Source organism: Falco peregrinus, chromosome 4 (assembly GCF_023634155.1).
Source record: "Falco peregrinus isolate bFalPer1 chromosome 4, bFalPer1.pri, whole genome shotgun sequence".
Classification (NCBI taxonomy): domain Eukaryota; kingdom Metazoa; phylum Chordata; class Aves; order Falconiformes; family Falconidae; genus Falco; species Falco peregrinus.
The window spans coordinates 13,437,484-13,464,503 of NC_073724.1; the positions used below are offsets into that span (position 1 = coordinate 13,437,484).

General features: G+C 38.8%; 1 protein-coding gene across 11 annotated transcripts in view; it reads right to left on the reverse strand.

The window, feature by feature from the left end:
• Positions 1-4,755: 4,755 nt before the first annotated feature.
• Positions 4,756-27,020, reverse strand: part of ROBO2 (roundabout guidance receptor 2) — a 475,778-nt gene continuing 453,513 nt past the window's right edge. For 4 of the 11 annotated variants that reach the window (XM_055802474.1, XM_055802478.1, XM_055802477.1 and 1 more), the window contains 4 exons: positions 22,603-22,773; positions 17,376-17,636; positions 12,676-12,876; positions 4,756-11,641 (listed from right to left, as the gene is read on the reverse strand). In XM_055802474.1, coding sequence (XP_055658449.1) covers positions 11,640-11,641; positions 12,676-12,876; positions 17,376-17,636; positions 22,603-22,773 — 635 coding nt within the window. In that variant the 3' untranslated portion in view covers positions 4,756-11,639. The remainder of the gene's footprint in view (positions 11,642-12,675; positions 12,877-17,375; positions 17,637-22,602; positions 22,774-27,020) is intronic. The other 7 variants (XM_055802479.1, XM_055802483.1, XM_027788799.2 and 4 more) reach the window with 3 other exon arrangements.

Consider the following 27,020-nt stretch of genomic DNA (forward strand, 5'->3'; position numbering starts at 1 on the left):
AAATATGAAATTTTTCAAAGCTGCATCACACTTCGGTGTATATAACACATCAAAGAGGGAGCTAGGCTTGCCTAGGAGAAGTGAAAAAGCTTCTCAAAATTAAAATTTATTTGGTCAGGATTTTTCATGTCACACAAGGTACCAAAGGAAAGAACATCTGAACAGGACAAGATACACCTGTAAAAGAGGCAACAGCCATCTTAACGTGTACATAAAAGTGGGCAACTTATAAGTGATTCTGCTCGTTGCTCATGCAGGGTGAACATTCAGGCTCTGATTTCCTTTATCCAAAAAGCAAAGAAGTCATGTGCAAGCTGTAGGAGGGGCTGAGAGCATAAAATCATACCTTTAAGAAAAAAAAGAAGGAAAAAAAAAACCCCACCTGAGGCTGAAAATGTTAGGAATAATGAATCTAGTACTAAAATAGGGATACATTGCAAATGTTAAAAGGAAGGTCCAAGTAGTTTGTGTGAGCAGCACGGATAGATGTGCTCTGAGTAATACCACTTGTTTGGGACTGCTGTAGGTAAGATCGTGCTTAATGTATATGAAAGGATAAGGATCAGGTCCTGTCTGGCAGTGACTTAATGCCTGTATCAATCTGTTTCTCTGAAGGAAAGCTTAATTTGTTTTTCTGAATACAAAATTTCTTTTTGGAGAGCTGTGAAGATTGGCAAAAGTTCTATAAAAAGAAAAAGGAAATATAGCTTCTTTTAGCAGCATTGGCCAATTGTTTTTGTTGTTTTGTTTTGCTTCCCCCCGCCCCCAGTGCAGCCCTCCAGGAGTGCTTTATCAGCAGGGTTATGCTGATAATTGGCTACACCTCAAGTTAGATGAACCTAAGTCTATTGCAATGTGGGCTAGAAAGCAAAAAAAAAAAAAAAAAAAAAAAAAAAGAAGAGGGACGGGGACAAAAAATATGTTATTAGCATTTCTTCAATATCACAGAATCCACTAACAGGTCAAAGTTGTAATAATTGCATTTCAAAATAATAAAATCAATGCTGAAGAATGATGAAACAACAGCTACCACGGCTGCTTCAGGTGTTATGATACCATTATAGCACAATAGCCTTATTATTCACTGTAGTTCTTTCCTAGCATGTCTTGACCACCTGTGACAAGTATTTCTGAATCTGTGCACAGTCAAAACCTCAAATTAAACCTGACAAACACAGAAAGTGTTTTAAGCTAACTTGTCCTCCCTTTGCAGCTGCTCATTATAAAGCGACCTACTCTTTCCGTGTCCTACACGACTCACATCCCTGTAGATTGTGTTTATTGAAAGCTGATAGTTACAAGTGCTGACATTTGCCAGGTTTTATATACCAGGGAATAAAAATAAGAAGTATCTGACAAACAAAGACATTGTAAATAACATGAGAGACCCTTACTAAACCTGCACACTGTATGAATACAGAGAAAATTAAGTTACCTTACTTTCAGGCTCTTTGTGGTGCTCAGTTCCCATTGTATGAGTGCTATTAGAAGTGCAAGCACATAACTGCACATATAATGTCAAAGCCATCCACATTATAACAAGGTTTCATATGTTCCATAATGAAGACTTCATCAGAGAGTGAAAATTATTGGCTCCCCTGTTGATGACTTTTACAAAAATCTTAAAAGTAGAAGGTTTGCCAGCTGGATTAATCTTCCTGTGCACAGTCATTTATGAAGCTTTGAAATTTTAACCATTGGCAACAATGCTACAGTTGAAAAAACTCCAAGAATATCAGTTCAATGACAAACAATGGTCTGCTAAATAGAGACATGCTGTCCTGACAGCTCTGCTTCAGCTATATGGTATGATATGTGCCAGCAAAAGCAGAGAAGACATTTTGTAGCATCATAAAACTGCTTCCAAAAATGAGCACCCTGCAGCTATTAGAAACTGCGTGAGAATCACCAAATGTCAGCCTCATGCTCAACAACATTCAATTTAATAAATGGATTTAAGAAAGTGAACAGCATAAGATGCTTCAGAACACCCTTAAGACTACCATGATAATATTGAGTGTTTCAGAAAAAAAAGCAACTGTTCACTGAAAAAAAACCACCACCCCGCCCCAAAAAAAAAAAAAAAGATGGCGAATTTTGTGTCTCATTTTTGTTCCCTGGGACCAATTAAAAGTATTCTCTCATTATTATTGAGAGCACTAGGAACAGTATACAATTGATAATCAATTGACTGACACATCCTAGTATTGATGGTCAAAGGCTTGCACTGAGGACAGTCCCACATCATTCTGCCAGTTAACATCAGTTTTTTCCTGAAATTTTATTTTCTGAGGCAGGTACTTACATTTATCCAAATCTAAAAAGATGGACCGTGGGCACAAGGAGTATTTCCGTATGCCAGATCCACAATGTGCTACAGAACTGGGTGGGAAAAAAAGTATTCTTTTTTGTCCTGAAAACTGTTGTTGAAACACTGTATGTCTTCTTATTCTCCCCTCCGTTTCCTTTTCTTCTCCTTGCCCTCCATTCCTGTGGCTGCTCCACCTCTGAGCGTGACCAGTGAGGCGAGATGAGCCGAGGACGTCAGCGGGCCCAGACATCCCTCCACCAAACATCTCCTGGCTTATGCCAAACAGAGACCAAAGCAGAGGAAGCCTCAAGTACTCACTGAGTTTACTTAGCTTTTACTAACTTTTTTCTTTTTCCAACACTGCTGCTACTGCTAGAAAGGCATGTAAGATTTACTTGTCCTACAAAAGTCCACATATTGGTCCAAGCAGGAGTTTCTGATCAGAGCAATTGAGTTTCAAAGAGAAGTTTCTTCGCTCAGACAGCTTTACCAGGAGTATTACAAAATGCTGTAATTCTACAATCCAATTAATTAAAGTAGCTGCAGAGGTACTGAAAGCTTTTGCCTTCACCTAAAGTACAAGGGTACTCACTGGATCTCAGAGGTCTAGTACTTCTATCGTTGGTTTCCAATGAAGTAATTGACATCAGTTTCTATGAAAATTAGGCCTCCTAAATCCCTCAATAACATCAGAAGTGTAACATGTGAGCAACCCAAAGCTGAAATGGGTACCTGTTCTCTTTCATGGGCCCGCATGAAAGCGTCAAGAATATGAAAATACGGGAAGGGTTGTTTTCTGAATATTCTTAGTCAGCAACAAGTGCTTGTGAAAACACTTGGGATCTGGGTAACTCCCAAAAGATCCCAAAGCTCATATGGACTATGATAGAAGGGGACTCAAAACCCCATGTTTGGAAACAGTTTTTTACACACACAAACCTTCACGTACAGAAAATCAGAGTATGCTGGATGTCCTAGGGCTGTAAGGTACACAGAACAGAAAGGCAGTCCCTTTGATGGGCAAAAATCTGCTCCTACGCTACAGACATTACCCTGGAAACTAATAGTTCATCTTGATTAAAGAAAAAGCTAAAATTTTACTGCAGATTTCACCAGACCCAAGATTTACTCACTGGTTGTCACTCTTCAGAGTTACTATTTCAGACGTTTTAAGATACAATCCTGTGCTGCTATTGTGCACATTGACGCAGAGAATCACTTATGGCACAGCAGACATGGGTTGTGACCCACAACCCAAATCCTTCTGCAACTGTGATCCTTCACCCTGGGTTTCTCAGGCTCTGCATACAGGGCTGAAACACTGAAATCAAGGCTCATCCATGGCTCTCCCTTAATTTACAAATGCTCTAAAGGCACCCAATGACCTAGTTTAAACTTAAACCTCATAGTCCACATAGATCAAACATAAAAGTGAACTTGTATAAATCTCTAAGTGTGACATGTCTAAGACAGCTTTCTGGGCAAAGAAGGACAAAAATAGAAAAGCCTCATTATATGCCTAACAACAAGGTAGAAAATATGTAGATGAAGTTTATGCCTGATGGGGAAAAAAGAAGAGAAGGCAGAAGGGGGTGGGTAGGCTAAAGCTGGTTGAATCCTGCGACACGAGTAAATGGAAAAGGTTTGTTTATCAGAATCTGCCGTTCACTGGGAGATTTGGGGGACTGGGGAGGAAACAGCAGGGTGAGATTTATTTTAAGCACAAACCGGATTGGGTGCCTGTCATTTTAAGATTGGGAGGGAGGGACACAGGTCTGCAGTAGCTCAGAAGAAGAAAGTGTTTCAGGCAAGTGGTGATTAATTGTGCTCTGCTATGCCACATCTCTTTCTATTAAACCTTAGATAGCCAAATCTGTTTCCTAATTGTTTCTGTGTTTCAGAGTCTTCCTTTTGTCTGGCATTGGAGTAGGCAATTTCTGTGCCATCAATACCTCATTAAGGGGCCTGGGATGTGAAATGACTTGTTTTGTTTTTAATTTTGTTTTCCAGGCTTTTTGCTACATTTTATGACATGGCATTTTTTGTTTGCTTGTTGCGCTCCATTTATTCTCTGGCATTCCCTTTCCCCAGGTTATAGCTTTATTTGTTTCTTTGCCCGTTGGCACTTGAGGTGTATGTAAATTATTGTTATATGCTTCACCATCACCACCTATTGCTCTTCATTTCCTCTAATGACATTCTCATCTGAATGCTGGTTGCCTGCTCAGGTTGTACATGTGTAGAAAACAACTTCAACTCATCCGTGAGGTCTTCTTTTTTTTTTTTTTTCCTCCCCCTCCCCCCCTTTCCCTATTGCAGTTTGCCTCAGACTTGCATTCCTGAGGCAAGGAATACAGCTGCATACTTCCTGCCTAGGGCAAAATGCTGCTGCCACTAGTGCAAGTAGCAGCTTAGAGGAAAAAGGAAGGGCATTCACACAAATAGCTAATCAAAGGGGTTTTAATGACACTCATTAGGAAAGAAATTCATTAACAAGCCAGCACATGAACATTCCCTGAAGGGAGAGTGATGTTATTGGTCACATCAAAGTCCCCACCTGACTAACACCTTTATTGCTGTTCATAGTAAGGCCAAGTTAGCAGCAAAATCAGTCGCATTCAGTTCCTGCAAGGAAAAAGTCAGCAAACATGGTCATTGAAACTGGATCAATTCTGTTTTACCAGTAAGAATGGCTTTTCAGCTTTTCACAGGGATGTGTAGTTTAGCACCCACCACTGTTGCTTTCGAATTTGTGCAATTTTACATTTCACAACTTTCATTCTCTCCCCTGCTCTTTCTCCTTTTATCTGGATACCTCTGTCCAAACTGGTACCCAAGGTAGTGCTGTAGTCCCACGAGACTGCAAACCTCAGATGGCTGGATGCCAGTCCCCCTTTTTGAAACAGAAGTCTGCAAGAGGCAACCTCATTACGAGGTGCAGTGGGGAGCCATGCTAAACTGTAGGCGGATCACTCACCCAGACAAGGCATCAACCCAGGCACACCAGGGCTTACACCCACTACTCAGGATAGACACAGCCTCTGAGCATCAGAGCCATTTCCAACTTGCAGGCATGTAACTGCCTTTTTCTTTTTCTTTCTTTTTTTTTTTTTTTTTTATGCTCACACCATTACTTACCTACAAAAGGGACTCTGTATTTTTCTGCCAACTCATTCCTAGAGATTAGTATTGGTATCTTGGGATGCCCATTTGCTCTGTAAAAATTAGGTTTTTAAATAGACTCAACCAGAAATCTCAGTTTTATTGCACTGCCCTGATACAGCAGAGCTCAGTTATTAGAACAAATTGGAGCAAGCCGCTTCCTGGTTGTTATACCCACATAATTACTACAGGCTGGTACCGAAAGCATGCTTCACTCTTATGCTTAGAGGCGACATCTCCATTCTGCAAGGACAGAGCAAGTTCTATTATGCATTTTACTGCCAAAGGAGGTCAATTAAGTTTAATTGGTTCTAATTAGCACTTGCTCAAGCTGTTATATTCTTTACCTGCATCCGAGTGGCTCTCCAAGTGCTGCACAATGGATTCCTGCTTTTGAACACAAAGGAGAATTACTAATGGCATCCTTGAAGGCAAAAGATGCACTGATCAGCATAAATGGGGAACAAATATCAGCACCAATAGTAGCAGGCCTTTGTAGAAAAGAAACAGAAACATTTCATCCCCACCTGGCTTTGATCAATTGAACTGAATGCAACTGTGCACCTTGTTGTTTAAAGTTATAACATGGGAAGTACACATGTAATTATTCTTTACCATAACTTCTTTACAGCTGAAAGATAAGTGCTGGAGAACAGTGCGGGGGGAGCATGGAGGGACAGTGTAGCAGCTCTGAAAAAATAAATTGATAATTTCAATGGTAGCTAACACAAAATACCAAGAAAAAGAAAAAAAAATCCTCAAACGTGCATCTGAAATGTTTTGTTTTCTATGATTGTGGCGGATTGTTATAAAAAGGTTTGTGTTTAAGTGACAAGTTTGCTTTTTTGGTGGTTTTTTTTTTGTTTGTTTTGGGTTTTTTTTTTTTCCATTCTGCTGCAGAGAGGAACAACCTCACTTGCCTAAATGTCAGCACAAGCCATTTCAGTCCTCAGGATGTGGTGAAAAGCTGTCATCGAATTCAGGATGGTCTATGAGAGACTGAATGAGGATCACATACCAGAACAGATGCAGTGCTGAGATGCGCTCTAGGAACTTGTTTTCTGCTGGGGTCTTCCTGGATGTAGCTACACAAATAAAGGCAGGCTAGAGAGCAACCTAGTCCTCACGCCAATGCTAGAGCTCAGAGCTAGCTCTCCCCAGATCCCCAAGTCCACATTCACAGCACGTAGGCATGGCCCTACATCTCCTCTTGGTCCCATGAGATGTCTTGAAGTCATACCTGTTATTTTGGGTAGAGGAGCAGCTGGCAGGGCAACAAGTCAGTCTGAAACAGGAGCAGGGAATGGACTAGAAACAGCAGAGCAGATGTTAGGGACCACTGCTCTGCTGTGTCCCCTGGTCTCCTCTTAACTGATAGGGTATGTATTCAGCCACCCAATGCATGCAGACCATTACGTGCCCCCCAACACCACTGCACCTCTTCTTTTCTCGCACCCTGCCATGCCAGGCACCCCAAATCCAGGGGACAGTAGCAGCACTGAGTGCACAGACCACAGCAGGACAGCACCGAGACAAGGACTGGGGAGGGTGGTCCCAAAATGTGACCTCTGCCTGCCTAAGTGGTCCCAACGTGAACCACCACAATGCCTAACTCATCAGAGACCTTTCCTGCCATGAAAAACTCCATCCTCAGTGAAGCACCCTGCTTCTACACATGCGATGCCCGACAAGGTGCCTAGCAGAGGGATCCACTGAAACCTGCTAAGCCTGACACCGCGTGAGCTTCCCAGCTGGAGACTGCCAGGGTGCGAGCAGCCAGGGCTGGGGGCTTGTGCACCCTGAGCACACTCTACTCTCACCAACTTGGATTAACCACACATTTAAAATAAACTACCAGATTTAGCATCCTGAGGATCTAAGCCTTCTATGGGCTTTGGATAATTTGTTTTGGTCTGGAAACCAAAGCAATGAAGCTTACATGCATTATCAACCGTTCAGAATTACATGTGAAACTGTAGTGGACTTGGCTGATTCTAAGCAGTGGATGTGTTCCTTGTTTTAGTATTACTCTTTGCCATCTTTCCTGCTATCTGAATGTACCTCCTAAATGAATTGTCCGTTGCCCACATGACTTTCAAAAATAATTTATTGTTAGCTAATGTGTTCCAGACAGGTGGAACACAAAATGTGTTAAAAAAATAAAAACAAAATTAAAAAAGCCTCCCCTCAGAAAAAAAATGTCCCCCCCAGTCCTTACAAAAGAAGGCCAGATTTTTCCTTCTAGTGCCCCTGCTAAATTTCCACATGGCCATTAATCATAAAAACCCCAAACTGCATAAATCGTAGAAAAGCCAAAGGAGCTGCCTCTATTTTTATTGGTTTTTTTAAGTTCCTGCCAGAATCTCCTCAAACCCAATTACCTTTCCTCTGCCAGTTGTGAGGACTCTTTCTCAGCCTTAGTACACACCTCTTCTCCTGGCTGGCAACGTACGGGCTGAGGCAAGCAGAAACCAGTATATCATTATTTCAAACAGTCATGTCTTCCTTTCACACTGGTGCATAGTTACATCACTATACTTAAAACGCTCCTTGTTCCTTTTCTTTTGTACTTTTCCCAAGGAATGGTGTTTCTGTTGTATTTCAGGTGACAATCGAAAGTTATTCAAAAGGTTTACTGACTTGAATAAGGACTTGAGAAATAATAATTAACAAAAAAGAAATGGCTTTTGTTTGCATCACTGAAATGGCTGCCCATACAGCAATACACCACTGAAGCACATGTAACGATTTATTATTCGGTCCTTCAGCCCTCCCATATTTAAGATTGAGCTGATATTCAAGGCTAAGATTGAGGAAAACTGACCTAGCATCTACCTATCCATTTTCAGGATATTCTGTACTGGGTCGGCAGTAGCTCCACCAGTACAAAACCCCAAGTCCAAGGGTTCAGACCCAGTGAACACAGGTTTTACATGTCCAGTACTTTATGGGCTTGAAGCAAAAGTCAGCTGTGCACTTGCAGTTGTTACTGCACCTTGAGATAGCATGTCTACCAATGGAGGATGCATCACTAGAATAGCTGTAGCAGTGTAATTGCATTGGTACAACTATTCCCAGTAGAGGCAGGACCTTAAACTGAAATCCCTATGGACAGGCAATGTTTACCACTGGCCTATGTATAAGAGAACTCTTAGCTTACTTAAAAAAACAGCGTACAAAATGTTTCTTGTTACCTGTAAGTGGACAGTGATGATTATAGCGCAGTCTATGTTATTATTGCCTGATTTTCCCAGTCTGGGTTTTCACATATTGACTCCTTACTCAAGGTCTTTTAACATAGATTTGAAATGTGAATATGTTTTATTTTTTCCCCAGTAAATATACAATACACACTTCAACAGTACTATTAACCAACTTTTTATGCCAATTAAACTTTGCTGCACTAACAATACCAATGAAACACATTAAGAGGTCATACTTTTTCGTGAACAAACTGTAGCCAATAAACAGGTTTTTTTTTAAAAAAACAAATTAAAAAACAATTCTAAGTGCTGCCACAACATCCCTTTTCTTTAAACACATTATTCACAATAAATGTTTCCATTTTTTTTTAAAAAAAAGAAGAATACTTCTCTTAAAATAGTAAATTAAATGGCATTTTAAAAAATATGTACTGTGGTTCATTGGAAGTACACTGTATAGAAAAGAGAGAGAGAAAAAAAAAAAGAAGAGACATCACCTGTAAGATAATGGAGACACTTTGCGATACACAACAACACCTTATGTAATATTGTAAGCAAATTATTAATGAACAAAAATGTACAGAAGCAGATGGACAAGTTAGTGGCTATCATGGTACTGCACAGCTTTAATACTGACACACATTTACTTTCCAGTGGAAGAGATAAAACACATATTTGAAAGTAATTGAGATGGCTTTATCAATGTCTAATGATACTGAATTTTGAATAGAATATAGTGAGTAAGGTGTTCCACCAAAGCTCAGCACAAGCTTTCAAATTCAAAAGGGAAAAAAAAAAATCTACCAGTGACTGAGTTAAACACTTTCCAGAGAATTAAATTTGAATTGTACACTGAATAGTCTTCTCTTCATATGATAATACCAAAATCAGAAACATATGTATGTAAATATGATGTCTTCTTTATCTTGCTTGAACATTTTTGCACATTTTTAAGTAATGGATTTAACTATAATAGTTTAACAAGCAGGAAAACTACATATATTTATTGGTCACATATAGAAATAAATGCACACATTTTTTTCCTCAACTTTTTTGGTTTGCAACCTGCTAAATAACAGTCTTGACCTTAAGGAAGTTAACTAGCATGTTTTTAATATTCAATAGTGCTGAGTTATAGTTGATGGGTGTAGTGTTTTATCTTATCATGGAACAGGTTAATGAAATGAAAAGCAACACATATTTAGCATTGTAATTTACTCTTCTGAAATTCTGCCGTTACTAAAAGTGTTCTTAAAACTGGTGAGCTCCAAGGCAATATATAAAACAACATAGACTGGTTATATGAAAAGGGTATTCAAATGGAAATTTGTGTTCATGGTCAGACAGCTAACAGAAATAAGCTGTAGGATGCAATATTTAAATTAAGCATCAAATGAGTGGGCTATCCACATACAATATTCTAGGAAAAGTTTGACAATTTACTCACTGAGATTTGAGAGGTACAGAAGATTTGGACAAAGTCATGAAAATTAATGAAGAGACAGGATGCTGTCATTAATGTCCACTTACAGAGTCTGGTTTATTCAAAAAGTGTATAAACATGCGTTATTTCCTCATCATATAGGGTTTGAAGCCACTCACTAAAACACAGGTCAAAGATTTTCTTTGCTTATATCCAACTTCTCGGATGTATTCTATTGCGAGAAATGTACTGAATGCAAGCCGAAAATAATTTGACCATTGCTTTCCTTCCAAACACTAAACATTTCACTACAAATTTAGTGGTTCCAACTTCAGCTCTCGTAGACTTCAGGTAACAGAACACAAAGGTTTGTTTAGACTGCATCAAAACAATTAATGTCATGAATTTCAGTGGTGCAGCTTTATCCTCTATTGTACTGTACATGTATTGGAAAGATGAAATAAAATACTCTGACATTTCAATTTTTTGGAAGCAGCCTGAATAGTTCTTAATAATAAATTGCATCCTTAACTAGTTACTAGATATTCCTTGAGTTTATATTGTTTGTTTCTCCTGGGAAATCTCTGTCTTATATTTTGGGTTGGAGAAATTAATGGTAATAAATCTTTTAAAACCGCAATACAAAAACAGCTTTAGTGAAACACCTTAAGTTCTTTTGTTTGTAGCAAGGTTTGTTTTTCTTCCTCTTTACTTAATGGCATGGGATGGCTAAAAACAGATACTAAGGGCATCATTCTAGTGAAAGGGTCTAGGCCATCTCATGCTACCTTTAATTTTCATATTCACTCTTTAATCTCACACTTCCAACTTCTGACCCCTTCTTAAATAGGAAGAGCAACTCTGTTGCTTGCTTTTAAAAGATTTAACTCTGTCTCTAATGTCTTTACTGACATCAGTTTTGCCTGTCACTTTCTCATTTCTACACCCCAATGGAAAACCACCTAACATACTCCTTTACATCCAGCATTATCCAAAGTAGCTTACAGTATGTAAACCTTCTTCACACATTCGGTCTCTTTTTTCTTCATGTCATGAGGAGTAGAGTTTTGTGCTTATCACCAAATAAAATTGCAGTGCAAACTTTAAACATAAAAGTTACACAATTAAAAGTTAATATATGGCACCACAGCCTATTAATTCACATATAGTACAACAGACCAGTAAAAACAGACATGAATATGAACATAGCTAAAAAGAAGGTGAGCTTGCATAGCAATGCAACAAAAGAAATTATATACAGAAGGAAATCCTTTTCATCCTGGAGGGTGATTATTTTTTTTTCTTTCTTTTTTATATACTCCTGACAAGGAATAGTTTAAGGTGGATGGTGTATTAAAGAGAAGAACACAAGTAAAGTATCTGTGGGATATGTGTGGCTGTGTGTCTTTACATTGCATTTACAGTTCTTTTAATAGTACATAAATAAAGAAAATGTTCATTGCACTGTTTAGTGTCATCACTTCCATGAGTTCAGACCTGATGGTCCATCAGAGCAGCTTGCAATGTGTCTTCTCAACTACTCTATAGAGAGAAACAGAGAGAAAGAGGTTGTAATAAGGAGAAAAAAACCCACAAAACAAAGCCTATGGCAATATCACTGCATCACAGGATGAATATTCAATAGGTCGGGAGAAAAGAGTTAATTGCTTCTAAGATGAAAAGCAACGGATGCTAAAATTCAGCACTTACCAACACCATATCTAAGACAGCACATTTCCGGGTTAGGGGATCACCATTAGCTCTCTTACAAGCTACTGGGCAATAAGTGTCAGGAGGTACTGAGGCTTTGACTGCAGCAAACAGGAGGCAGACATGCCAACAGCTACGTCGCTTTTACTAGTAAACATAGCAGCATGCCTAAGTTGGTTGGGATGTTGGTGTACTACATCAAACAATAGTCAAACCTTTGGCATCTGGTACCACCATCACGTACACAGCATTGAGATGGTTTTATACAAGGTTTAACAGATATTGAGTGATAGTAGAAAACAGTTTGGAAACCAATTCCCCTGGCCTGGAAAGCTGAGGAAAGAGTTGGGGTATACAACTGAAAAACTGGGCTACACAGTCAAAAACAGGAGCTTCAACTAAGGTCAAAAAGAACAGAATACTACTTATCAGCAACAGAAACTTAAGGAGAAGGCATCACAACCTTGCCACCATGCCCAACAAATTCAGCACCTTTTTTATTCACTCCTCTGAGAAAACTGCCACTGGCATTTCCAAGACAAGCACACTACACTTTGCCAAGAAAATTCTAAATCACTAGAATTTCTTTTCAATTTTCCCAGTGTTTCACTAGCATTACAGACTGGAAGATGTACTATGCAGATAATGTTGGTATGGCTTACGCAGATTTGAACTGGTCCAAATCAAAGAACAGAAGAACTACATTTGTTTGTCGCCACAGGCAAAATACCTCAGAAGGCAAAAAAGATCTGGGTAAAATTTATTCTGACTATCACACTCAACTTTCTCCTCTCTTCACAACAGATTTATAATTTATCTCTTTTTGTCTACTTGAGAGTTTGAACTGTAGCTAGAGATAAACTTACATAATTCACCAGTAAACTGTCCTTGACTGTTTGATCCCACATAGCCTACATCAAGAAGGTCACTGGCATTGCGTTGGTGACCTACTCTCAAGACTTCACCTTTTCTAGGTCCGGTCGATCCTTTAGAAGAAGCTGTTCCTGAAGAGCTGTGGCCGCCAGGGGATGGGAAGTTGGGTTTACTATATGGTACGAGTGCCTCTTCTAGAAAAGCAAAACAAAACAAAATAAAGACCAAATATATTCCTATAAATACAAATAAACAAGCTAAACTTATACGGACATCATATTCATTCCTGCCCTCAGATATCTGTCTTTTGTCTTGCTTTATAGCAAGGCAATTTTACTAAGAAAATATACAAGTCAGTGTATTTTGAGTTTAATCTTGCTTTCATGTAAACTCATAAATTAGTTTGTATTAATTATAAAAAGTCTAGATTCATTATGAATAGATCATGAATCATAGATACTTTAATAAGAATAGATGCACACACAATTTGCAAAACAATGCAGCTATGATTAGATTTTTGCTTCAAGCCTACATGAATGTGCTTTTTCCCTTTCTGTAACTTAAATTATGGTAACGTTACCTCAATCAATTTAGATAAAGAACTACAATATCAGCTAATTTAATTAGCTTCCAGCTGCTCAGTAATTTCTAACAATGCAAAGTACTCTGAAGATTCTTTTAACTTGTGAATTACATTGGAAAATATATTATACATAGTATTAGTAGTTGTAATATTTGGGGTGAGTAAATCTTCCTGCAGCTTATTTCATATTCCATTATGAGCAAAAGGCTTGCTTTTTTCTCACTTGGCTTCTTCCTCTGTGAAGATCTGTATTAATGAACTGCTTGCGAGAGCAGGATTAATACCAATAAAGCATAGGACCGTATGTCTTCATATAGCATGAAGTAAAACAAGATATCACATCTGATTAGAGTTGCCAGGAGATACTGTTGTAATAATCCTGACCTAAGAAGCAAAACAGCACCACTGATTTAACACTGAAATAGACGCACTATTTTATTTCTTTGCTGTGTATGATCCATTTTTTGTTGTCTCAGAAGCTGAAGAAAGAGACCTTGCTAAATATATTTTGAGTGAAGAAAGAATATGAGTATATATGCTCAACCTCAAACAGAGGAATTGCCCCTTCTGGAATCGGTGGGATATCTCCTGCTTGAATCTTACATTTTTTTTTTCTTTTTTTAAGTGAATCTGGGCTGAAAGGTGTTTCTTTATTTCGCTTTTCTCATTGTCTTCACTCTTAAATAACCTGATATGGAGAAGCAGACTTTGACAGAGGGCAGGAACACAGAAGGAAAAGTAGGTGGGGACGGTTGGAAAGAAGGAAGAGATAAAAATGCTTTAATTCTCAATATTGAAGCCTTTGCAAAGGCTGCTGCAGAGGCACAATTAACTTAGGAAGATGCTAAATGAGAACAACTTTGTGGAAGAAACCCAGGATTTCATTCTTTGTGCCTGCTGCCACAAGTGAGTAGGACGGGAATTCCTCATGTGATCTGTTATGGAACAGAACCCGTTTGTAAGGTAAATCTGTTGCAGAAGGCGGTAGGCAGCTGACTTCTTTCTCTGCCAAAGTATCTCCCTCTGGCCCTGCCCAAGGGACCAGAATATTTGCGCTGCAGGACATAAGGGCATTATCAGTGTTTTGTGCTATGACCGTGTGTTGTCCTTGCTGAAATATAAAGAAATGCTTAAAAGACATGGTGAAACAGCATTTAACAGCCATAGCCTCCTAAATTATGTTACGTGTTCTTTATATATCAAGCCCTAACAACAGAATCAGATGCAAACCTGATTTCCAAAGGCTGGCTAAAATATGGAACAGCTTGCATTAAGGCAGCAATAAAGCAAGCAGCATAAATCAGTTTAGCAGAAAGCTGGATACATTTTTCAAGGATGGAAAGAAAAGTCACTAGCATTGCAAAAGAGTTTGAAGATGACATATATGGTCAATTGATTTGTTTTTCTTGTTTGTGGGCTCAGGATAAGGCCTCCTTCGGGTTCCATGAAATATTGAGAAAAAAAGACCATGAATAAATATAAAGTGCATTATCATTATAGAGCATATGGTGTATTAAATTATCTGTTGTGCCCTCAGAAATAAATACAATACATAAAATAAGCAATTGTGACATAAAATAAAGGCTAAGTTTTTCACAACATTCTAGCACATGAAAGGCAGTTTTCTCAAGTCCTTATAATGGGCTCACATATATTAAATACTCAAAAAAGCACCCCATGGCCCAGGCCTGCAAAGAATATGAGGAGGCTTTGCTGACACCTTTCTCTTTGAAATGCTGAGCCTTTAATTTGAAGATATAATTCTAGCCCCTCTGAAATCAGGATAAGTGTGTGTAATGATGTTTCTATACCCCATAAGATAACCGAACGGCTTTTCATATTTTCAAAACTATTGTAACTTGATCTAGAAATCATGCTTTTTAAAGAGGTAGCTGAGAATGTCATCTTTGATGCTCTGCAATTGTTGTTCCACAATTAAGCCATTGGCAGAAACTTGGTGATCGTGTTTATACTGAAAGCCACCAGTGGAAACAGAGTTCCAAGAATTAGGTATTTTTATTGTATTCAACTTCAAACCAAAGGTCTTGCTTTCAAAATTTCACTCACAGCTTGCTAATGTCTGAATGAAGCCATGTAAACTGCAAAATAGCTATTTTCTGGAAGCTGATAGCTAATAACTCCTTTTAGAAATCAATTGAAAACTGGGACAGGATAGATTTACAGATATCTTTGTCATTAATAAAGGAAAAGGGAAGAAGTTCAATTAATATTATTAACCCCCCAAAATTTAGTAACACAAAAAAGCATCGCACGCAAGAGTAGCTTTTTTTCAATATGCCAGAGAAAAGAATAGCAAGAAAAGCAAGAAAGCTGTAATGCAAGAAGCTGTAGTGCAAGAAAACAGACAGATACGAAGATGTGGCCCACCCTGTGCACAAACTTTATGAATCCCTCCCAGATTACCCACCAGGGTAAAACCATAATATCTCCTAGAAGAACCTTTTGTCATGCATAAAGGATATGCAATTGCTCTGGTCATCCTGAATTTGACAAGAAAGAGATAGCTGCAGTCACTTCAGCCCTAAACTCAATGCTTACGTAGGGCACTGGAAGTGTGAAGAACGAGTTCTTTTTATTTAAGGGCAGATAAATGCAAGTCCTGCAGGACAGGAGTTTTACTACTGCATACCCTCTCTATCACTGGGTGACTGACAACTTCTATTTGTACACTTACGAAGCAGAGGAAAAGGAAGGGAATTCTTGCTAACCAGGTCAGAGAAGCATCCTTAATAATAATAATAATCTTGAAAGAAATGAGATGTATAAAATATATTCAGGCTACTTTCTGTGCGTTTGTACATCTTGCACATTGTAATTAAAATTGCCATTTCACCAAGTGGCATGAATTTCACACACTATTTTTAAACTGCAACTTGACATCATCATTTCACAACATGAACAACCACTCACTTGTTTATACAGCTGAAAGATTTGTGGGGGGTAACAGTACTGTTATTGTTATATTTCAAAATATGGATTGTATTTAAAATACTTACATGTTAAATATGGGTACCAATATTTCCTAGGAGGACTTTATTCAGTAAATCCTGCCCCCATGATAGGCTTGCCTGCATACTACTACTTTCTTTTTTTAGAGTGCCATTGGTATTAGTGCTAGATTAACAAGGAGCATTAATAGTAGAACAGAATCAAGAAAGAGATGGATAATATGAATATCTAAGTGTTACTGTGGGAGCTACATACATACTTGAAGAAACAGTGTAGCCCTACAAAAAGCTCCACGTACCAAGTAATATATTTTTTTTTTTAAATCTTCTTAATTGTCTTCCTGTATCACTCTAATCAGCACTGGGATAACGTGATTAGTGGGTTAAAGAAAATACCCTAGTATGAGGGTAAAAGCTGAAGCAGTAGCTTTTACTTCAGGTCAGGCTGAGAGAAGGAATCTCTGAATATTGTAGAACTACAGCTCCAGCTCTGCATCGCCTCCTGCACACATTTTTACAGACTTGAAATTCATTTAGGAGATAAAGTCAGCACTCAGCAGTGAACAGGTCCTATACAGAGGTGAAAACCTGTGCTGTCATGTTGCTGGGCCTCAGAGCTGAATGTTACTTTGTCATAGCCTTGAATAAGAAGAAGACAGTGTTTTTAAATACGCTGGAAGGAACATCAGTAACTCAGAAGGATCAGCCCTGTTGCAGGCATGCAAAAACAACCACTGCCAATTTAGAAGCAAGTTGAAAGAACTAGAAAATATGTCCCTATATGTATAAATAATTAAATCAAACTGAAAATACTCTAAAATCCTGTTTCTCCTCCCCTGTCTGCCTGAAACTGTTCGTTTTTTTTCCACCGCTATGCTTGACAACAATATTAATTGCCAAAACACTGTAATGAATGCACCGAGTCAGGTGCTAATGAGATTTCATTGTTGCAGGAGGGAAAACAGTTCGATCACAAGCTCTCATTTCACTTTGCCTTTTCTTATTTTCCAGCCTGAGCCTCACCAGTGCCGGCACAGAGGGGCGTGAGGTGATCCTAGACTCTTGCCAGGTACAGAAACCCCTAGCTGAGAAGCGTCAAGAAGCCGTCTGCATTGCCTCGGCTGGTGCAGCGCACACACACCTGATCCGAAGGCTTGTTTGTGTTGGGCTTTCCTGAAATCCTCTTGGCGATCTGTAGAGCTTATCCACTCCTGGGTTTGCCGCTGCCACTCTAGTGATGTCCTAGCTTGCCGGTCCAGGGAACTCTTTGTTTCATCTACGTTCGGTGCATGCTGCCTCTCAAGAGAGCTTCCTTTCCTCTCTGCTGAGCCTCCGCGCTGGCCGGGGACTATTTGCTGCCTTAAACCCTGACCAGGGGGCGGGTCGGGTGGTGGTGGAAGATCTAAAAAACGTGAATAAGATTTAGATGAACTAATTTTTTAATTGAAACAGAAGGTCTATTTGATGCTGAAAAGAAAAGTCCCTTGCACATGGCATGAATCACTTCATTTGCTGATTTCAAAAGGAGGAAATTTGATGTTAATCAGAAATGTGTTTCTACCTTCGGCTAGTTTTTTATTCAGGTTATCGTGTTGCTAGCTCTTTCCAGCTGCCATAAAAATCAATAGACTCTGAGCCCTGACTTACATTTCAAAGCATGGGATTTATTTTCTGTGGGGTATACTACAGCTGGCTTGTTCAGTAAGGGCAAGCAATTAAGAAAGGCAATGAAAAACTGATCTGTGCTAGTTGACAGTTTCACCCCGTCATATTGGGCCTTGCTTCATCCTCCCCATTTTTTTGGCTTCACTTTTAGCTTGAGGTTTAAATTCAAATTCTAAATATTCAACTTATCAAAATGAATAAAATACCACAAAAAAGTTTGGGAAAAATTGTTCAGAAAACCTACTGTCATCGAAAAAGCATCAACACATCTGCGAAAAATGCATGTGTAAATGGAACCGCCAAACTATGGGTGAGCATTTTATTCAAATACTATTTGAAAGCTCAGCCAAGAGCTAGAGTCTTCGCAGACAAGAGGATGGCCACTCTTAAGTTTAGCAGTCTTGCAAATACAACCAACCAAAATACAATTTCAGCTGAATACTGAAAGATGCTTGCCTGGTCTCTAACAACTCCGTCCTTAACAAGCTTATCATGTCGATTACTAAGATGTTTGTAGAAGTCAAGATCAAGCTTCTAGTCACATTTGTGGAGACAAAAGTACATTTTGTTTATTAGCCCTTGACCCAAGGTATTTAGAAAATCTGGATAGCTATAATTCTAAATTTAAGATTTTAATGTAAACTATATGATGGACTTACAATAGTTCAGAAAAAAAACTCAGATTATTAAAAAAAAACAACGACCAAACTTCAGGAAAGGGAAAAATCTTTACTATTTTAATGAAAACTTCCCCACATTGTATATGCACTTTATAGGTAGAACACCTGCTAGTATCTCTGGTTTTGGGCAATGCATAGCCCAAATAAACCTGTGCAGCCCAACCAACTTCACTAAACCTATGCTAGTTTACACTAAGTATGGGTCTGTCCTGCCTGTGTTTTGTATCTTACAGTGTTGTGAAGGTTTATCAAGGAACTGAACTTGGCTCAGTAACAGGCATGGAAAACCTCTGCTTTGCCTGCAGGGAAGTGTGATGTTTATAACTCTAGTGAAACTGAAATTCATTTTATAAATCAGTGAGGAGGCCTTTGGAGGGAATTTATTTTGAAGTCTGTAATTTGGCTTTATATATTGCTACACAGACTTTTTTTGTGTCCTTGCTGTTGGAGGTGATACTTACACCTCATATATAGGGCAGAAATGCTTCCAAAGTTGCTGCGATGTCATTCCAGTCAACATTACCTCTTACATATAAATGAGGATGTGTGGGTAATTTGTGTCTACAAGGGAAAGAAGTTACATCTGATGTTGCTGTTGTACCTTTGTTCACAGCTGAAGTGCCATACCCCAGATTAAGATATCTACCTTCTGGCTAGAACAGCCTTATAATAATCTGTCAGTGAGCCTGGTGCATGCTTTATGTTCAGCACTAATTTATTTGAGAAATTTTTAGTTATGAATATAGATGTGACCTTTCATGACAATGACTATACTTGAGTTACTGTAGGTGGAAGCGGGAGGGTATAGAGCTTGCCAGTGTTAAAATTGCTTTATAGTGTTGGCTTCCAAAATGGCATTTCTTATAATTGATTTTATTGCGATCGTAACCAGTTAATGTACAGAACCACAACACTGGCATCTGCTTATGCAATCTGAAATAGAGATTACTGAAGCTGTGATTTATAAGCACTTGCTGGAGGTGCACTGAATCTAATAAACAGTCATAACATGACATCTGACAACACAATTTTGCAAGATAAAATATTTACCATTCAATATAAACAAAAAATTTAAGTAGTCGTGTAGAAAAAAAAAGTTTAAATTATTGCAGTATTAAACTTCTTAACATACAGTACCCTTCTTCAGCAATTGCCATCTAGTAGTTGTTATTAATAAGATACTGAGAAGGAAACAAAGTCTGTACTTAAATCATACTGTATGTTCTAGATTAGCTGCAACTCCTGGAACCACTGTAGACTTATGCTACTGATCTGCTATTAACCTGATTCTTGCTCTTATCCATCTGCAAAATGGGTATAATGATTGCCTTATGCATAGTAGTGAAATGAAAAACCATGTTTGTAAAGTTCTTTGGGTGTTTTAGACCTGTGGATGAGCTGAAATGGATTAGGGCTCAGAATTGCTTGATCAATCCCAGGTTCTCCTACTTGCTTTTTCTAACCACAGCGTAAGCATAATGGTATTGCCTCTCTTCATAAAGTTCATTGCAATATTTCACACCAAACATCCAGCTACCATTTTTAATTTCTGTATACCAGAGATTCCTAAATTCAGTTAGTTTACATACACACAGGTGACAGCAGCAATCTTTACCTTCCTTTATTGACAAATGTTGTTTTGCAAATTTAGCTATGGCTCAGACTTGCTGTTACACTTTAATGACTCACATTCAGTAAGCGTTGAAGTGGAAGAACTGTACAATTTGTGTTTGTTTGTCCCCGTGGTAAGACAGGATGGGAAAGGATCCTCTATTACTCCAGGACACTGTAGATTTTTGGAACATATAGTAAGCCCTTAAATTAGGTTTATAAGAGACAAATGTTAAGCTAACAGTGTCCGAAAGCTGTTGCAGTTACTGCCTGTGTCTGAGAGGTGGACTGTTGAAGGAAATTGTATATCACTGGTATTCTGACTCAAATATATGAAACCCCAATAAGGCTGGTATTTTATAAAGAATAAATAAAAGACAATAGGATATTCCTCTTTTTAAATAAATCTTAAAATCCGATCTCTTTCACTAATTTGAAACATCACCAGATTTTTACAGTGGAGTCACTCCCCAAGGAGTCACAATTCCCTCTGTCTCATGACCTGAACTAGATTGATATTAATTTTCTGGTACCCATATTATTGTTAAACATTTATATAGCAATAGTACTCAAAAGCAGAAGGATTAAGGTCCCACCATACTAGTGCACTATAAACTCCCATGTACACAGAATTTGTGGCCCACGAGGCTCATAGTTCAGGGTGACAGTATATGTCATGCAAAAGGGTTAAATTAACGTATGCACAGAAAGAGTATTGCCAGCACCGCAAGTGATACCCACAATTTCCAGTTACTATTTGCAAAGACACATCTATTTAATGGATCTGTGTAGCAGGGAGGCCTCCAGAAGAGGAGGGCATTAATGTTTAAACCTACTCAGATCTGTACGAGTAGAGTCTAACGAGTGGAGTCTAAGCTAATTTTAGCTGTTTCCCCAAATAGGGTAGTGAGGATGAGCCATAGAGCGTGAGATGTAACAACAACCCCTTTGGTGAAGACTTTCACTTCTGGAATCTGTTCTCAACCTTTGTGGTGTGACAAACGTGTCAGAGCATACTGCAAAATTGTATCTGTACACATGATAACATGACTGAGAGGAGGCTCTGGTGGTTTTAGTGGCCACTGACCACCTTGCAAGCTCTAAATATATCTTACATACGTACAAAGAGTAATAAATAGCACATTATAAATAAATCAAACTAAATATACTAGCAAATCTATTATGTTACCTGTCCAAAGAAGATAATGAAGGGAGTTGGACTTGATGATCCTTATGGGTCCATTCCAACTCAGGATATCCTACAATTCTCAAGTAATTTTTACTGGAATAAGGAGGATATTTATACTAAAATCTTAAGGTTGTTTGGGTTTTTTTTTTTTTTCATTTTTACACTTTCCCCATATGCTGGAAGATTTGTCAAGGTGTACTTAAGATGAGGAGATGACTCGCTAGCATCACACCCAGTCCCATGGCCCAGATAGTGTTAGAAGAGCCACTGAGAGAGGTGGGACAGTCTAGATCTCAGAATTGACCCGCATTGAACACTGAAAGAGAGTTCAGCATGGGGAAAGTGATCACATCTCCATCTGCATTTTATTATGGATATCCTTAGTGGTGTTTTTCCATGTAATTTCCACTATAATACTGTTTTTCCATTTGCCTGCTTCTCCCCTCTGATTATTTCAACACCTACAGGTGCCAGGGAGGAGATCAGAAGAAATGAGAGGGAGGTAGCCAGCCAGTCACCTTCCTACCCAGTCCTCCTCAAAAAGTAACAGGTAGCAATTGTGTGTTTTGCCAAACTCAAGAGGAGGCAGACAAAGATAATGGAAGACTGAGCTGATCTTAGGCGTCAGAAGAGCAGAACAGACATGCTTCAAATTTCCAGATGGGAAGCAGCGGCCAGAGAGAAGCAGAGATGTCAAAGAGGAAACAAAGTCACTGAGGTCAGTGGATGTCAGGAATGAAGCAGCACGGACAAGACGTGAGGCAGAATCATGAGAAAAGCGTGGCATGTGTTGCTGTAGCTGTTGGGTGGCTGTCAAAACCAGCACAAACCAAACAGAGCATTGTGAGACTGGCTCTACGCTTCTCCTTAGGAATCCATGCCACACTGCTACCGCTGGCAGCAGCCACTTTCATTAAACGTAAAATTACCCAGAGGCCATTTTTTTTTAATGTCAGCTCATGTGCAATGCAGTCATTTTTGGGTAAGATTTACACTGAGGTCTGAGGAAACCTGAGAGATACTAATACGTTTGGAGCTGAAACAAAGAAAGGGTCCTTGCAGGTTCACTTAGCTAAGCTCCACTGCTAGCATTGCAATACTGCTCACGTGGGGACCTGGGGACCTCACTTCACCAAACAAAGGATTCACCATAACGTGTGTTCTCCCACTCTGCACACCTGCTGGTTGCAGGTTACCACCAGGGAATTCACCACAACACTTACCATCTGTTATTCCCTCCCTACGATGAGGCAAGGAGGGTTGGTCCAACCGTCCTCCCTTGTGTTTTTTAGTGGGCCTCGGCCTCTGACTCTGATTGACAGCGGCACTGGTGTTGCTGTCAGTAGAAAAAGGACTGCTCGGCCGAGGTCTCTGAGAGGAAGGATACGCTTTGCCTAAAAAAAAGAAAGAGAAACCAGATGAAAAAATGTTATTGCCTTGAAATGGGCTGTTCTATCAATGTCTGTTCCAAAACATTAAATCTGGACTAATTCTCTGAGGCAAGCAAGTGTCCCCTTGAGGTACCCACTGATGACAACTGCTTTAAGACACGCCACAACAAGCGAAGTGGGAAACTTGGCATTCTTTTGCCTTTAACTTTTATAGTTAAAAACATTCCATCTGTTGTGATAAAACTACTGTATGCCATGTAACTCCTACCTGCTCTATGTGCTGAACAGATGTGTCATAACAACTCCTCAGCCTTGAGCAGGGAAGGAAAACAGTTCTGCAACCATATCAAATTTATCTCCTCCTGCCTTCCACCTTCATGTTTGCCAAGCCAGATTCTCATTTTAGGGGCTCCCATATGCACTTTATACCTGGAATAACTCCAGTGAGATAAACATAACTGATTTTGCAAGCTATGCAGCAGTATAGTTTTGTATACTTAAGGGCTCTGTTCTCAAGAAATAAAAATGGGGGTATATTTGAATGCTAAAGTTTTCCTGTTAATTTTCAGTATTTTTATATGTTAAAAAAGATGTATTCTGACTGAATTTATTCCTCAGATTATATACACACACACACACACTAATCAAGCTACACAATTACTCTTAAAAAAATGTCTTTGATGCTGTTCTGTGGAACAAATCATTAAGAGCATCATGCAGGAACTGCAGGAGCACAGTCCATTTACTACATTCACTTCCTCTTATTTTGATATTTTTATTCAGTTAGCTTAACTAGGCTTAGTGTTTAATAAAAATGGATGAAAATTAAAGATCATGTTTTACGTTCTTTTTTTTCACCTGTATGTCATTCTTGCCAAGTATCTCGGGGATGTTAACATTTTAATTCATTTAGAACTGGTACTTAAAATTCTTACATGTTTTAATCCTATCTGCAGTAGAAAATGCATTAGCCAGTCAAAACTCCTGCTCTTTCAGTGCTGCTGTTGGCCCAGGTGGCATAAGTGGATGGAGAGTGGCAAAATGGCTGCTTTTTATTTTTCTCAACTGACACCAAGCTGGTAAGAAGTTTTTCATCATCTGGTTAACTTAGACCAGGGTCTGCCCTGCTGTGAGTTATGTTTTCAAGTAAAACTTTTCAAAAGATGTGCTTAATTCCAGGATGCTGTCACATACGGCCTGATCTAGATAAACCTAAACATGAGTAATATGCTACCCACTGTATTATTTGAAATAGTCTCGGTTCAAAGAAGGCAAAGTGAAAAAAGTAGCCATAATCTCTCTAACAGGGTGTTTCACATTAATATATACATTTTAGAATAATGTCTCGGTATTTGACTTCAGAGATTTGCTGACTGTCTCAGGCCTGATCTACCTTCTGACATGACGCTTAGGGACATCATTTAGTGGTAGACTTGGTAGAGTTAGGTTAACAGTTGAACAGGGTGACCTTAAGGGTCTTTTCCAACTCAAATGACTCTGATTCTATGACTGATGTGCACCCTGAGGAGGACACCACTGTAAGGCAGGCTTGTCTCCCAGCTGCATGTCACTGCCAGCTATTGGAGGTTACTGCATTTGAGCCTCTCATGGGGACATTCCCTAACTCTCCTCTATCAGTATAAACCTAATTGAACTTAAACAGTATGAAAAGTATGCCTTTGCTAGCCTGGCTCATTTTAACTGAAATGGGTTACAGAACGCGCACCCAAGCAGTTAATTCTGGAGCTGGGAGAAAGCAGTAATAAGCATTTGGGGGAAGGCTGGAAACATTAACCTCTATAGCTGGCACAGCTGCAGCCAAGGACAAGTGATCAAGCTCTTTTTTCATAGATAAGGATGAGACAGGAGATGAACACCAAAAAAAAAATTAATTAAAATTTCATTTAGAAATCAGAAAGAAGACCAATAATGCAAAGAAATTCAGATATGAGCCTGAAATTCCATCCTAGCTCACAGCACATTGCACGGATGTTTTGCAAAAACAAACACAGAACATGCAAGTGCAAACAGCGGGTGCTGGATGAAGATTCTTCACACTTAATTCTCTTGACTAAAGAAATGTGATTATTCATTCAGAATGTTGGTTTGAAAAAGAAATAGACGCCAAACATTCTCTTTTAGCCCTCCATGAAAATGAGGGAAAATAAATAGCACTGACCTAAATCAGACATGGGGCAAGCACAAAAGATGTGCAGGCTCCGAAAACACATTTTTCTATGCACCTAATAACCGATTACAGCATCTTGTATTTGTATGCAGCCCTTCCAGTAAGAGCTGCTGAGCAGTGTCAGACTCTGTAGTAGATGTAGTGTGAGTAAACGGAGACAAGGATGAATCCACTAATTCTTGATTTAATTTCCCAAGGGTGTTAAAAAGGAAAACTGTCTGAACTTCATGGCAAATCACACGATGGTTTCTCAAAACTAGAATCAAAGTGTCTGGCAGGGGAGATTCCTTGCATCTGGCTTTACCAGCACCTCTTATGCCTGGTAATCAAACATACCCACATGAGGCTATCAAGTTGGACTTTATATCGATGAGAATATTGAACGGGTGAAAATAACTGTCCAGACTGCAAAGGAGTAAAGAGTCAGGACCTTCAAACTCCCTCCAGAGGAATGAACAGAAATACTGCTGTTTCTCCACTACAAGACACCATTTTGCAGGATGCGAGGTTTGCTGCGGTGTAGCAGGTCCATGATAGGCATGTGTGACTGATCCACGCTACCCTGGGAGGTACCATAGCGTAATGAAACTGCAGTAAGCAATGGGGAGTTATTTACATTAACTGAGGTTTTTGTGGGGAAAAGAGGGGAGGGCTGTTTGCTGACATGTTGGGTTTATTTTCTTTCCATTTTGCCTGCTGGATCAAATAAGAGAGTAAGAAGGTAATAATAAAAAAAATGTCTACCACAACTGTTGGATACTTTGTTGTACCCCAAACTCTAATAGTCTGAGGAATTACATGCAAGTACTCAGTTTAAAAGCATTCGTGACCTAATTAAGCTAGGAAAATGTAACTGACGAGAAGGCTCTCATTCTTTCCTTCTACTTTCAGTTTACGTAGCTACACTGAGATTAAAAGTGTTGATGTGTTTGTGTGTCCATTTACTTTTGTATTGTGTGTGTTTGTGGGAAACTGTACTTCTCAACGGCTGATCTGCTGACATTAAGTCTGGGTGAATCTTCGCATTAGCTTGTACTGAGGTCAAGAACGACACCAAAAAAAAGTTGGGAAGGATTTGCACTCTTCATTCAAGACTGCTTAGAAGATTCTTCAAGCAAAACAGCAGATTTTAAATTACATTTTGACCAAATGCACCCATAGCAGTGAAGGTCGACATCAGGTTTTGGTTTGTTTTGCTTTGTTTTTTTCAAATGATGAGACAGATTTACTTAGCCAACTTTCCACTAGTGTAAGAAGAAAGTGAGGGTTATAACTACTTTTAATGGTGAAATAACTGTCTTTTAAGGATGATTATGTCTGACCAAAATCAATGGCAAAAGTCCCAGTGATATGAAAAAAGCTGTATCAGTTCACCCTGTAGTTTTTTGGCAACACAGGACTTTGCCATTGATTCTTTTCTTCATTCCTAACATTCCTAAAATGCAGTGTTTGCCATGAAGTCATTGCATGCAGAAAGCCTGAGGTTTTCAGCCCTAACATGTGGAGACATCTCTCATAAATGCACACATTTTACTGAAGGATAGACTTCATACCAGACTAACAGTAAAAAAACTGAAATTATAGGAACATTATGGGACCTGTGGGCAGGAATCAGCTGAAAAACTATAACAAAAATATGACCCAAGGTCATACTTTGCTATTAGATTTGTGGATTTAAATAATTAATTATTTTTGCTATTTTAATAAGACTAAGCAAATGCAAATACTTTTAGTTTCCCCCCAGAATATTTAAAAATAATTTTTGCTTGTATTTTTGCTAGAAATAAAACATACGGAGCTTTAAAAAGTATGTTTACTAACTTGTATTTACTTTTCTGTTATTTAATTATGTTTACTTTTCATTAATTCATTTTAGTAGATTGGCTGTTTTCAAAAGCAAATAGTCATTTTACCTTTGTTAGATTTAACTTGGCACATTCAGCTGGCATAATTAAAATTAAATTTTACCAAAATATATTAACTTATTGGATTAAACATTTTTGTAAATCAGCTATTAATAAGGACTTTAAACAGTTTGTATTATTAACAATAAAAGCACACC